The 13,837-nt window shown below is 41.6% G+C and overlaps 1 protein-coding gene and 1 long non-coding RNA gene across 4 annotated transcripts in view; one reads left to right on the top strand and one right to left on the bottom strand.

Annotated features, from left to right (window-relative positions):
- The window catches only part of LOC132542034 (uncharacterized), a 460,964-nt gene that overhangs the window by 177,358 nt on the left and 269,769 nt on the right, over positions 1–13,837 (bottom strand). The gene's annotated exons all lie outside the window — the stretch shown is intronic.
- ZZEF1 (zinc finger ZZ-type and EF-hand domain containing 1) overlaps positions 1–13,837 on the top strand; it is a 142,859-nt gene that overhangs the window by 90,723 nt on the left and 38,299 nt on the right. For all 3 annotated transcript variants that reach the window (XM_016187808.2, XM_060204167.1, XM_060204166.1), the window contains 5 exons: positions 366–527; positions 2,464–2,593; positions 8,430–8,568; positions 9,919–10,084; positions 12,052–12,314. In XM_016187808.2, coding sequence (XP_016043294.1) covers positions 366–527; positions 2,464–2,593; positions 8,430–8,568; positions 9,919–10,084; positions 12,052–12,314 — 860 coding nt within the window. The remainder of the gene's footprint in view (positions 1–365; positions 528–2,463; positions 2,594–8,429; positions 8,569–9,918; positions 10,085–12,051; positions 12,315–13,837) is intronic.

Here is a 13,837-nt window from a genome sequence, read left to right as displayed (position 1 = left end):
TTTAGATCGAAACCTTAAATCCTATAGCTATACTGTCGATCTAAATTATATGACTTTTACTGATTTGATATTACTAACTAATCAGGAAGTAGTTTCTGGTTGGCAGTCTTCCCTCATAAAACATCTCTTTTGGTAGTTCTGGCAGGATAGAAACCATACTTTGTACTTTAAAAATTATCTTATTTCAGCTCTCTTCTGAAGAGTGTTAGTATAGGAACCCAAGTTTAGCAGTCTTGAGTTTTTCCTCTGCTTTCCACCTACAAGTAAGGTCTCTGACTTAAATTGCTTCTGTTGTCTCCTTGGTGGTTAGCAACTTTGTAACTTTCTCCTTCCTGGCCTTTTTTTTTTTTTTTTTTTTTTTTAAGGAACTTGCTGCCTGCCTTATCCTGTGTGCAGACAGCAGTGCTTCATCTTCTGGATATGGGCTGGGAACCCAGTGATCTTGCTTTCTTTGTTGACATTCAGCTACCAGAACTTCTCATGAAAATGTCACAGGAAAATATCAGTGTCCATGACAGTGTGATCAGGTAAGGACACGGTCTTGCACTTTGTGGTTCCTAAGGCAGATGAGAATACAGTTCCAGATTATGTGTATCCCTCTTTTGTCATGTATTAGCTGGGTGACCTTTGGATACTTCTTTATCTAACTCTTCTATGCTTCATTTCTCTCCTTCATAGAGCTATACATAGTAGTAATATCTACCTTACAGGATGGTTGTGAAGAATTAATAAATTCTATTTCTACATGTTTAGCATTGTGTTAGGTCCATGGATACAGTGGTATTATAAATGCAAGTATGAAGATTTCTCTGTGTTATTGGAGATACCAGTATAACTTGTTGAATTATAGAATCCTTTCCATTTAAAAAAATTATCATGTCTGTTTATTGGTTAGAGATAGCCAGAAATTAAGAAGAATGGGGAGATAGAGAGGGAGAGAGACAGAGAGACCTGAACACTGCTTCACCACTTGTGAAGCTTTCCCCCTGCAGGTGGGGACTAGAGGCTTGAAACTGGGTCTTTGCACAGTGTAGCATTTGCACTCTACCAGGTGCACCACCACTAGGCCCCTATTTGTTTTGTTTAGTCTTATTTTTTTAAGGGGGGAGGGTTATATGACTGTGTGATTATAGTCATTATACCCCTTGCACATTATAAGGACTTAAGGAATGAGAAGGAAATAGTATACAAACTTTTTTTTTTTTTTAAGTTTTATATTTGTGTTGTCCCAAGGCTTTACAACTCTGGACCAACTTTTTCAAAAGAAAATCAGAGAAAGAGAGGGAAAGGCAACATAGAACCAATACTTCTCCCAGTCTGGTGGGGACTGGATTCAAATCTGGGTCAGTGTATGTAGAAGCAGGCACCCTCCCAGATGAGCTGCCTTATTGACCCTCTTTCTCTTTCTGAAAAGCAGGTTCTCTCCAACCTGCTCATCTCTGCCTGCCCATCAGCAACTTGAATGTGTGGAAGGGAGAGAATGGAAGGAGAACAGCTTGTCACTCTCTCAGAAGAGGTGCTCTGGGAAGATACAAGAGAGTTAAAGTTGTTTCCTTGTTTACCAACACCTAGTCATTGCCCTGCTGTCAGAAGGTTGTTGGTAGAGGGTGGAGACAGCTAAGAGTTAGTGGGTGTGGGATCCCTCTGCATGTTAATTTTTAAGTTTTGGGTTTTTTTTTAAGTTTTTCCTGTACCCCCCATGAAACAGTCCTTACAGATGAGGCTAAACTCTTTATTACCAACTTTTTATCATTATCATTTAGGGCACCTATTCCAGAACTAAATATGAGTAGACCTAAAGTCAGTTTGTTAGAATGCCTAAATGTATATTAATTAGTTGGTAGATATTTGCATTTGTTTTGAACAGATCCTTTTGTGTTTATAATTCTGGTTACTAAACAGATTGCAACTTACAATTTTGTAAATGAAAGGATGCTAAGAGATTACCTACCTGAAAAATCTTTATTTGAAGTGAAGAACTGAGGAATAGGACTGAATGCTGTCAAGGTCTTAAAACACCTAGCAGGAGATCTGAACCGTAGTGTTTCCTGACTCCCTTCTGCTGATTCCACTGCAATGTACCAAGCATTTCTAAATCTGACTTTTTTTTTTTTTTAATCATTTCATTTGGTCCCAGTTTCTGGCACATAATACATTTACCACCAGTGATTGTTGAATGAAATTATGCCAAGTAAGTATAACCTACCAGGCACTAGCTCCTCACTCATTATAGTTTACTCTGGAAAGAACTTTTTTTCCTTCCTACTACTATATCTTAAGCATCTAGTAAGTCCTGGAACTTTGAAAATCAAAATCAAATTGACCTCTTCCTCTCAGGAATTAAAAAAAAAAAAAAAAAAAAAACCTCCCCATATATGGGACTTAACCTGACAGTTTGCTGACCAGCACTTTCTCTGATTATTTGGAGAGTCATATCTTTCTCTCTTTATGTCCTTCTTTTAGCCAGTGGAGTGAGGAAGATGAGCTTGCTGATGCAAAGCAAAATTCAGAATGGATGGATGAATGTCAAGATGGCATGTTTGAGGCCTGGTATGAAAAAATAGCCCAAGAAGATCCAGAGAAGCAGAGGAAAGTAAGATCTCTCAACTTGAGTAATCTGAAATGACTTGCTAGGAGTTTGGAGAAAGTCCACCTGAGGTGGTGCCTGACTGAGAGGGCTCCAGGTGTCAGTCTGTACTTTAATAATCTGAACTTTGACTCCTGAAGCCGCAAATCTTGACTTGACCTCAGTCAGAGTGGTCTCTTCTGCAAAAATAAATCCATAAAAAAATGGGCTTGTGAGGTTTAAGTATGGTACAAAGTACTAGCTTGTTAATTTACAATGAAGGGCCAGCCAGTGGTGTGCCTGTTACAGTGCACATGCAAGCACCTGGGTTCAAGCTTCCAGTCCCCACCTGCATGGGGAAGAAGCTTCATGAGTGAGAAGGCAATGTTGCAGATGCCCCTATCTCCCTGCCCCTCAATTTTTCTGTCTCTGTCAACAAACAGAAGGAAAAAATTCAGCCACCAGGAGCAGTGAATTCACAGTGAAGGCACTGAGCCCCAGTGGTAACCCAGATGGCAAACAAACCAAAAATATGAATAAAATATATTTACAATGAGAAATAGAAGTGCTGAAACTCTGGGTTCGATATCTCTGCAGAATATGTTCTTTGCTTGTATGATGTGGGAAGCCATGTTTCTCTCTTTCTTTTTAAATTTACTTAATTGTTTAATTATTATTTTTGCCACCAAATTATCATTGGGGCTCAGTGCCTGCCTGTGTGATGATGACTTCACTATTCTAGCGACCTTTTTTTTCTCTTTCTTTTTTTTTTTTTTTTATAATCTAGATAAATAGAGAAGAGAAGGGGGGGAGATCTGGAGCATTGCTCCACTATTCATGAAGCTATACCCTACAGGTGGGTATAGTAACATGCACGCTCTTCCAGATAGGCCATTTCCTGGACCGACCGACCGACCTTCCTTCCTTCCTTCCTTCCTTCCTTCCTTCCTTCCTTCCTTCCTTCCTTCTTTCCTTTCTTTCTTTCTCTTTCTTTTTTAAAATAATGGTTTCTATTTGCTCTTGAGTAATCTTGGTTTATAAACCTGTAAATATTTTAGAAGTAAAATTTCTCACCTCCTCAAAATGTTTTACCCTCAGCCCTGACCCCAAAGTGCCGATATCTGTCTACCAAAGTTTATTAAATTCTTCTCTTTACCTGCAACCCCCTCCAAAATCTTCCTTGTTAACTTCAATTCTGTAGTTTGATTCCATGATACTTAGGTGGGACATACCAACTTGACCGTTGTAACCTTTTCTCTTGTAAATATCTTACTGGGAGTGATTCTATAGTTGTAAGTTAATTTGGCATGTTTTCTCTGTTCCACTATAGGTTGACTTAATCCCTTTGTTTTGTGGCATAAACTAGAAACTATACTACACCCTTGAGGTACTGTCCAGTAAAATAATTTGTTTTCTTTCCAGAAAGCTTTTCTTTGTGAATACTATCCTTGTCTAGCCAAGAATGTAAATCTAGATATTGTTCTTGGCTCCCTTTACTGACTCCCATACCCACGCAATCACCAAGGCCTTTCCCTCCTGCCTCAGTACCACTCAAGTCTGTCCTCTCAGCATCTCTTCCATCTCTTCTGTGCTCAGCCTAGCCCTAATCCCTGCTGTTGGTTTACTGGAACAGCTGCTGTCATGATCTCTCCCCAAATCGTACCTCTTTCATTCCACTTTTTACTCAGTCACTACAGGAACGTCAGAGTACTCAGGGTACTCAGATCTGGCCACATTACTCTTTCTTAAAGAGGGTTAATGACTCCTTCCCCCCCTTTTCTTTCTCCCCTCCTTCCTATGACTGATAATTCTTAGATTAGCAGCCTAAATTCTAAATGCTTCATGGTCTAATTTTCCTAAGTTCACCTGGTTATCCCGCACTCCCCCTCCCCATATTGTATTTTCTCTCTCACTTTTTTTTTTCCTGTTTTGAATTTCTTTTTTTTTATTATTTTTATTTTTATTTTTTTTATTTAAGAAAGGATTAATTAACAAAACCATAGGGTAGGAGGGGTACAATTCCACACAATTCCCACCACCCAATTTCCATATCCCATCCCCTCCCCTGATAGCTTTCCCATTCTCTATCCCTCTGGGAGCATGGACCCAGGGTCATTGTGGGTTGCAGAAGGTAGAAGGTCTGGCTTCTGTAATTGCTTCCCCGCTGAACATCAGTGTTGACTGGTCCATACTCCCAGTCTGCCTCTCTCTTTCCCTAGTAGGGTGGGTCTCTGGGGAAGCTGAGGTCCAGGACACATTGGTGGGGTCTTCAGTCTAGGGAAGCCTGGCCAGCATCCTGGTGGCATCTGGAACCTGGTGACTGAAAAGAGAGTTAACATACAAAGTCAAATAAATTGTTGAGCAATCATGGACCCAAAGCTTGGAATAGTGGAGAGGAAGTGTTAGGGGGGTACTCACTGCAAACTCTAGTGTGCTTCTGCTTTCAGGTATATATTTTGCAGTAGTTTACGGATACGTGTGAACATATGCTCTCTCTCACAGAAACTGGTGTATATCTAGGTTTTGGGACTTTGTTAGAAAGTGAACTACCTGAGATGAAATTAGAGTGTACTATAAAAGGAAAGGTCTCACCCGAGTAATGAAGTGAAGGGTTGTCATTCCACATGTGAAGTCTCTGGACACAGTCTGAGGTGAAGCATGTTGAGGTGGCAATCGTTGTGTTGGTTAGGTTGTGATCGGCAGATACAATATTATTTGATATGGATTGGGAGAGGCATACGGGAAAGTTGGCCCTATCCAAGGGTTCCAGGACTGGAGGAAGTAGGGGCTCTCTAGTGGAGATGTGAGGTTCCTGCTGTCTTAGGGTTCAAAAAGACAATCAATAGTTAATGTTATCATCACATTATTTGGTAATTGGGTTAACTTTGAAAAGTCCTTTTGTTAGGGTTTGCTGTACAGTACCCAGTATCTTGTATATAGCTGTGCTACTGGTTGCTTCTGATCTACTTGCTCTAGGCTTTTGAGAGAGTCTGCATATCAATTACACAGCCTATATATTGAAAAGATTCAGTTTGTGTTTTGAAAAACTTCGAGACATACAATTAATTTCCCCCTCTCGTATTAATTAACTAGTGATTTATATGATTACATTTTACTAGGAGTGTACATAAACACCATTCCCACCACCAAAAGACTGTGACCCATCCCTCCCACCCACTGCCACCTCCCACTGTCCCAGGAAGCTGCATGTCTACCCCTCACCACAGGGTTTTTACTTTGGTGCCCTACTTATAATTTGGTCAAGTCCTGCTTTTAGTTTCCCTTTCAGATCTTCTTACTCAACTTCTGTTGATGAGTGGGATCATCCCATACTCATCTTTATCTTTCTGACTTAGCTCACTGTTTTGAATTTCTTTACTGGGGGATTAGTGGTTTACAGTCGACAGTAAAATACAATAGCTTGTACATGCATAACATTTCCACATAACAGTTACAACCCCCCCCAGGTTGTTCCAGCACCTGAACACACACACACACTCACACACACACACACACACACACTCACACACACCCCAACTAGGTTGTTCCAGGGCCTTAATGCTCACACCCACCCCAGATTCTTTTACTTTGGTGCAGTACACCAACTCCAGTCCAAGTTCTTCTTAGTGTTTTTCCCTTTTGACCTTGTTTTTAACTTCCGTCTGAATAAGATCATCCCATATTCATCCTTTTGTTTCTGACGTATCTCACTTAACATGGTTCCTTCAAGCTCCATCCAAGATGGGGTGAAGAAGGTGAATTCACCAGTTTTAATAGCTGAATAGTATTCCATTGTGTATATATACCACAACTACTCAGTCACTCATCTGTTGTTGGACACCTGGGTTGCTTCCAGGTTTTGGCTATTAGAAATTGTACTACTATGAACATAGGTATACACAAATCTTTTTGAATAGGTAGGTTTGGTTCGTTAGGATATATACCCAGGAGAGGAAGAATTGCAGAGTCATAGGGTAGGTCCACTTCTAGCCTTCTGAGAGCTCTCTAGGCTGCTATAGAGGTTGGACCAATTGACATTCCCACCAATAGTGTATGTGGGAGGGGAGTTCCTTTGTCCCCACTATCTCTCCAGCATTTGTTGCTGCTACTTTTTCTGATGTATGACATTCTCACAGGAGTGAAGTGGTATCTCATTGTTGTCTTTATTTGCATTTCCCTGACAATGACTTGGAGCATTTTTTTTTTTCTCTGAAGGTACATTTTTTTTTAATATTTTAAGAGAGGATTAATGAACAAAAACATAAGGTAGGAGGGGTACAGCTCCACACAATTCCCACCACCCAATCTCCGTAACCCAACCCCTCCCATGATAGCTTTCCCATTCTCTAGCCCTCTGGGAGCATGGACCCAGAGTCGTTGAGGGTTGCAGAAGGTAGAAGGTCTGGCTTCTGTAATTGCTTCCCCGCTGAACATGGGCGTTGACTGGTCGGTCCATACTCCCAGTCTGCCTCTATCTTTCCCTAGTAAGGTGTGTCTCTGGGGAAGCTGAGCTCCAGGACACATTGGTGGGGTCTTCAGTCCAGGGAAGCCTGGCCAGCATCCTGGTGGCATCTGGAACCTGGTGATTGAAAAGAGAGTTAACATATGAAGCCAAACAATTTGTTGAGCAATCATGGATCCCAAGCTTGGAATAGTGGAGAGGAAGTGTTAGGGGGGTACTCACTGCAAACTCTAGTGTACTTCTGCTTTCAGGTATATATTTTGCAGTAGTTTATGGGTACGTGTGAACATAAGCTCGCTCTCACAGAAACTGGTGTATATCTAGGTTATGGGACTTTGTTAGAAAGTGAACTACCTGAGATGAAATTAGAGTGTACTATAAAAGGAAAGGTCTCACCCGAGTAATGAAGCTGAAGGGTTGTCATTCCACACGTGAAATCTCTGGACACAGTCTGAGGTGAAGCATGTTGAGGTGGCAATCGTTGCGTTGGTTAGGTTGTGATCGGCGGATGCAATATTATTTGGTTTGGATTGGGAGATGCATACGGGAAAGTGGGCCCTATCCAAGGGTTCTAGGACTGGAGGAAGTAGGGGCTCTCTAGTGGAGATGTGAGGTTCCTGCTGTCTTAGGGTTCAAAAAGACAATCGATAGTTAATGTTATCATCACATTATTTGGTAATTGGGTTAACTTTGAAAAGTCCTTTTGTTATGGTTTGCTGTAGGAGCATTTTTTTCATATGTTTATTGGCCTTTTGGTTCTCTTCTGTAGAGAATATTCTGTTCATATCCTCTCCCCATTTTTGGATGGGATCATTTGTTTTCTTGTTACTGAGTTTGGTGAGCTCTTTATATATTTTGGTTATCAGCCTCTTGTCTGATGTATGGCATGTAAAGATCTTCTCCCATTCTGTGGGAGGTCCCCCATACTGTATTTACTTACTGAAGTATTACCGTTTTCATGAACCATGTCTTGTTCCTTCTGCCTCCTATAAAATTTGGTGTTCCTTCTACATGGTTTGCCTACCATCCTTACTACTACTCAACTACTATGTACTGTCCAAAAGTAGGTCTTAATTGAAGAATTCTGGCCATTGGAAAACCTGATACCTATTGATATCCCTCCTTGGTGTGCTCTAGCCTCCAGGGTTATCCTGTAAAAGCCATTTTTGTCCTACTGTATGTTGCCATCTTTTTGAGGATATCGCTCACTAAATTCCTCAGCCTTCTCACGTTAGCAACTATTGGGTTGTTGGGAAAGTCATGACTTACTCTTTATGCAAAAGTGCATCATGACTTTCATGCCTGGTTTGTCTTAAGTCCCTACTGAATTGTATGGAGTGACTAATGGTAACAGCTGCACTACAGAATCTGTTGATTAATTGTGCTTATTTCATCTTACAGATGCATATGTTCATTGCTCGCTACTGCGACCTGTTAAACGTGGACATCTCTTGTGATGGGTGTGATGAGATCGCCCCTTGGCATCGCTACAGATGTCTGCAGTGCAGTGACATGGATCTCTGCAAAACCTGCTTCCTTGGTAAGCTTTGTGGACTGAGGTACAACACCCAAAAGTAATCTTTTTTTTTCCTTTTTCTATTTCTGTGTTCTTTTCATTTTTAGGCTCCCATTGTACTGAATAAGGACACCTCAGTGACCTGTTAGCAAATATGAATCTTATCTCCTCAACTAAATGATAATCTCTAGAACTCTGTCATCTAACATACTGCCCTCTTCCATTAGACCTAGGTGTCTAATAAATACTCAGGACCCATGGATGTTGAGTTCCAGGAAATTTCTTTTTCTCTCTGAATCATGTAGTATTTGTAAGTAGTAAAGTACTTACACATACAAATCAAACTTCAGAAGTTCTTGAATATTCTTAACTTGTGGTTGCTGAGGTAAAGCACACAACAGTGAAGCTGAATATTCTTTGTGCCCATGGCCTTATCACAAAGGGTGCAGTCCCTGCCCTGAAAGCATTTGAAATTTAGCAAGAGAGTAGGCATAACCACAAAAAGTATTTTCTGGTACCAGAATACCTGTATTGAGTTACAGGTGAGCAGTATGGGATATTCAGGGGAAAAAATCAGAAGTAGTAGCCAACAGTGTTGTAGAAAATCTTATGAAGGGGTATGATGTGGATTGGTCTTTAAAGAAAGCTGAAACTAGATGATGTTAAGGAAGCATTGGAGAGAGTGTTTCCAGCCAGGGCAGAGCAAGTGCAGGGATGGGGAATGAGTGCTGGCAGTGGGTGCAAACAGACGTACTCCATTGTCTGTCCAACTGAGTGATGGATTGAGACACACAAGTACCGTACTGTGGGGTTCCATAATGTGGGGCCATGAGATCAGAACAAGGTATGTGGAAAAGTTCATGGACAGAGGGGAAGGTTTTTAAGTAGAGCATTACTGTGATCAGATGATAGAGAAAGGTGGTTCTACAGAATCATTTCCTTTAGGAAATTGGTCACAGTAGTGACAAGAGGAGTAGGAGATCTGAGGGAATAGGAGCAAAAACTGAGGCACACTGTAAAAACCACCTCAGGTGGCACCACTTATGTAAAATGAGTCCCTTCAACTAGGTGTATTTTTTTTTTAACAGTGTGCACCCAGCTCCCAACTCCACTTACTTTGTTTACAGAGCATATTTTTTGAAATCTGTAAATGCCTCCAGTTCCCAAATTGGCATATGGACTTGCTACTGCAAAGAAGTGGTCATGGTGTGACTTCATATCCTCAGAGCCACCTGGGCTGAAGGCCCTTGTTTCTAGAGGAAGCCGGCAGCTCCTACTATCCTGAGCACTTAGTTGAGATTGGCCCTCACGTGAGGATCAGCTTAAGTTAGAAACTAGCCCTTCCACCTCACAGTGCTGTATTTTTTTCCTCAGGTGGGGTAAAGCCTGAGGGCCATGGGGATGACCATGAGATGGTGAACATGGAGTTTACTTGTGACCACTGCCAGGGTCTGATCATAGGCCGGAGGATGAATTGCAATGTATGCGATGATTTTGACCTTTGCTATGGATGCTACGCAGCCAAGAAATACTCCTATGGGTATGTCTCAGGTGACCTGTGTAGCCTTCATGTATTCCTTTGCTTTTACAAGGGAGTCTCTTACATTTAAGACATTTCTATTGTATTTGAAACCATTATCTTCCCACTCAAAAAAGAAAGAATTTCAAACATACCCACATGTAAGAGGACTAGTACAATGAACTTCTTTAATTTAATTACTCAGGTTCCAAACATAGAAAGATATTGCTTTGTGAGTTTAGTCATTTCTTTTTCCTTTGTTAAAAGAAACATGAAGGGAGTCGGGCTGTAGCGCAGCGGGTTAAGCGCAGATGGCGCAAAGCACAAGGACCGGCATAAGGATCCCGGTTCGAACCCCGGCTCCCCACATGCAGGGGAGTCGCTTCACAGGCGGTGAAGCAGGTCTGCAGGTGTCTATCTTTCTCTCCTCCTCTCTGTCTTCCCCTCCTCTCTCCATTTCTCTCTGTCCTATCCAACAACGACAACAACAATAATAACTACAACAATAAAACAACAAGGGCAACAAAAGGGAATAAATAAATAAAATAAATATTAAAAAAAAAAAGAAACATGAAGCATTGCAAAAGGAACACTGTTTCCTTGCACCAAAAAGAAAAGCCATGGAAATAGTAAAGGAATTCTTTCATGAGTAAACAAAGTGGCTTTTTTGTTGCTGTCCTTTCTTTGTTAACATATTTTAAAGCAAACTATAAGGATCAGGGAGATAATATAATGATTATACAAAAAGACACCTACTTAATGCTCCCAGGTTCAGTCCCTCACACCACCATAAACTAGAACTGAGCAGTTCTCTGGTAAATTAATAATAATAATAATAATAAGGAGAAGGAGAAGGAGAAGGAGAAATCAAATTACCGACTGGACCATTTCCTTCTTAGTACTTTATATTCATCTCTGAAAATTACCAACATTTTCTCACATTAGCGAAGTGTTCTTACAATATCAAGCAGAATTTCACCATAAAGAATTTTTACTGGGGGCAGGGTGGTGGCGCACCGGGTTAAGCACAGATAGTACGAAGCACTAGCCCCGCGCGCGAGGATCCCTGTTGGATCCTTTGGCTCCCCACCTGCAGGGGAGTTGCTTCACAAGCAGTAAAGCAGGTCTGCAGGTATCTTGCTGTCTCTCTCCCTCTTTGTCTTCCCTTCCCCTCTCAATTTTTCTCTGTCCTATCCAAAAAATTGAAAAAATGGCCACAGAAGCAGCGGATTCGTAGTGTGATGGTGCACAGGATTAAGCGCACATAATACAAAGCCCAAGGACCCGTGCAAGGGTCCCAGTCTAAGTCACCTTGGCTCCCCACCTGCGTGGTAGGGGCTTCACAAGCGGTGAAGCAGGTCTGCTGGTATCTATCTTTTCTCTCCCCTCTCAGTTTCTCTCTCTGTTCTTTTTAAACTTTTTTATATTTATTTCCTTTTGTTGCCCTTATTGTTTTATTGTTGTAGTTCTTATTGTTGTTGATGTTACTGTTGGATAGGACAGAGAGAATTGGAGAGAGGAGGGGAAGACAGAGAGGGGGAGAGAAAGATAGACACCTTCAGACCTACTTCACTGCCTGTGAAGCGACTCCCCTGCGGGTGGGGAGCTGGCGGCTCGAACCTGGATCCTTTGCCGTCCTTATGCTTTGCACCATGTGCGCTTAACCCGCTGTGCTACGGCCTGACTCCCAATTTCTCTCTGTTCTATCACAAAAAAAAAAAAAAGGAAGAGTTTTTTTTTTTACTTAGCTTGGTTTCTATAGAGAGTCTCCTGGGAGCTGTAAAACCCTGAAATGGCATCCACAGTATTGTTACTACCCATTTTTTCCGGAAAAAGAGCCTTTATCGTTCCTTGAATTTTCAGTAACCACAACCTAAAGGTAATGGATGCTTGGTCATGACCTCCATGCTTGGATGCTTCCCTGAAGACTTGAACTTTTTGGAGCTTGCAGAGACTTATGAGTTCTTCAATCTCTCTTGCCTTTGTAGCCATTTGCCTACCCACAGCATCACTGCCCATCCAATGGTGACCATTAGGATCAGTGACCGGCAGAGGCTCATCCAGCCCTACATTCACAACTACGCCTGGCTGCTCTTTGCTGGCCTGGCTCTCTATAGCGCCCACGTAGCCAGCGCAGAGGAAGTGGATGGCGAGAAGCTGGGTCCCCAGACCCGCAGCAGTGCTAACACCCTGAGGAGCCAGTGCATGCAGCTTGTTGGAGACTGTCTGATGAAGGCTCACCAGGGAAAAGGTAACTGTTACTCGTCACAGAAACCAAGTCAACCCTCAGTTGACTGTGAAGGAAAAGCCTCTAAAAACTGAAGTGCTATACTCAGTTTGAAAGCAATAAAATCTGGTTTTCTGTTGTGGAACTTCATTTTAAATTCAAAAATGCTTTTTGAGAAACACTGTTGGAATTAAAGTAGCACACAGTGTTCTATAAAATACACTCTCTGGGAGTCAGGCCGTAGCCCAGCAGGTTAAGCGCAAGTGCCATGAAGCGCAAGGACCGGCGGAAGAATCCCGTTTCAAGCCCCGGCCCCCCACCTGCAGGGGAGTCACTTCACAGGCAGCGAAGCAGGTCTGCAGGTGTCTTTCTCTCCCCTCTCTGTCTTCCCCCCCTCTCTCCATTTCTCTTTGTCTTATCTAACAACGACATCAGTAACAATAGCAATAGTAACTATATCAACAATAAAAAAACAAGGACAACAAAAAGAAAACTAAATAAATAAATAAAATTTTTTTAAAAATATTCTCTAAGGGGCTGGGCCGTAGTACACTTGGCTCAAAGCGCAAGGACTGGCGTAAGGATCCTGGTTAGAACCCCTGGCTCCCCACCTGCATGGGGGGTTGCTTCACAAGCGGTGAAGCAGGTCTGAAGGTGTCCGTCTTTCTTTCCCCCTCTCTGTCTCCCCTCCTCTCTCAATTTCTCCCTGTCCTATCTAACAAAAACAACAATGACAACAATAATAATAATGACAACAAGGGCAACAAAATGGGAAAAATGACTTCTAGGAGCAGTGGATTTGTAGTGCAGGCACTGAGCCCCAGCAATAACCCTGAAGGCAATATATGTATATATATATATATATATATATTTTTTTTTTTTTTTCTCTAAAATACTTACCTGAGGATGTAAAAAAGGGTCATCAGAATGCTCACTTGGATAGTGTGCTTGCTTTGTCATGGGCATGGCCCAGGTTCACGCCTAGCCCGCTCCCACTGAAGGATGCTTCTGTGCTATCTCTCTCTTTATTTCTCTATCTCTGTTTCTGTCTTTCTGTCTGAAAGGGTTTGATCTAGAGTGGTGAGGCCCCAGTGACCCCCCCAAAAAAAAAAAGAGAGAGAAAGAGAAAGAAAACAGAAAATGTACAAAATATTAATGTCTATAAATGGAACATTTGATATTTGAATTTACCAGGCAAAGTTTTGCTAAACTAGCACTGTTTTTTGTGTGTGTTTGTTTTTGGAAATGATTTTTACCAGATTGTTATTATTCACAGAGATACCCATTTCTTTTAACCTGGAGTATGAATCTACTTCTATACAACTATACTCCTTTTATTTTTCAGAAGGGGGTGGGGAGAGTAGCTCTACTCTGGTATATGTGGTAGTGGAGAGCAAACCTGGGCCCTCACGAACACAGTCACTGTACTATACCTACTGCACCATCCTCAGAACAAAACTGCATTTTTTGTTTTGTTTTGTTCTTTTAAGATTTATTAACTTCATGATAGAGAAATAGAGGGAAAGAGAAAGATCAGAGCACAGCCT

Source organism: Erinaceus europaeus, chromosome 12 (genome assembly GCF_950295315.1).
Source record: "Erinaceus europaeus chromosome 12, mEriEur2.1, whole genome shotgun sequence".
Classification (NCBI taxonomy): Eukaryota; Metazoa; Chordata; class Mammalia; order Eulipotyphla; family Erinaceidae; genus Erinaceus; species Erinaceus europaeus.
Note: the sequence above shows the minus strand (reverse complement) of the source record. Positions and strands in the feature narration are given on the sequence as shown.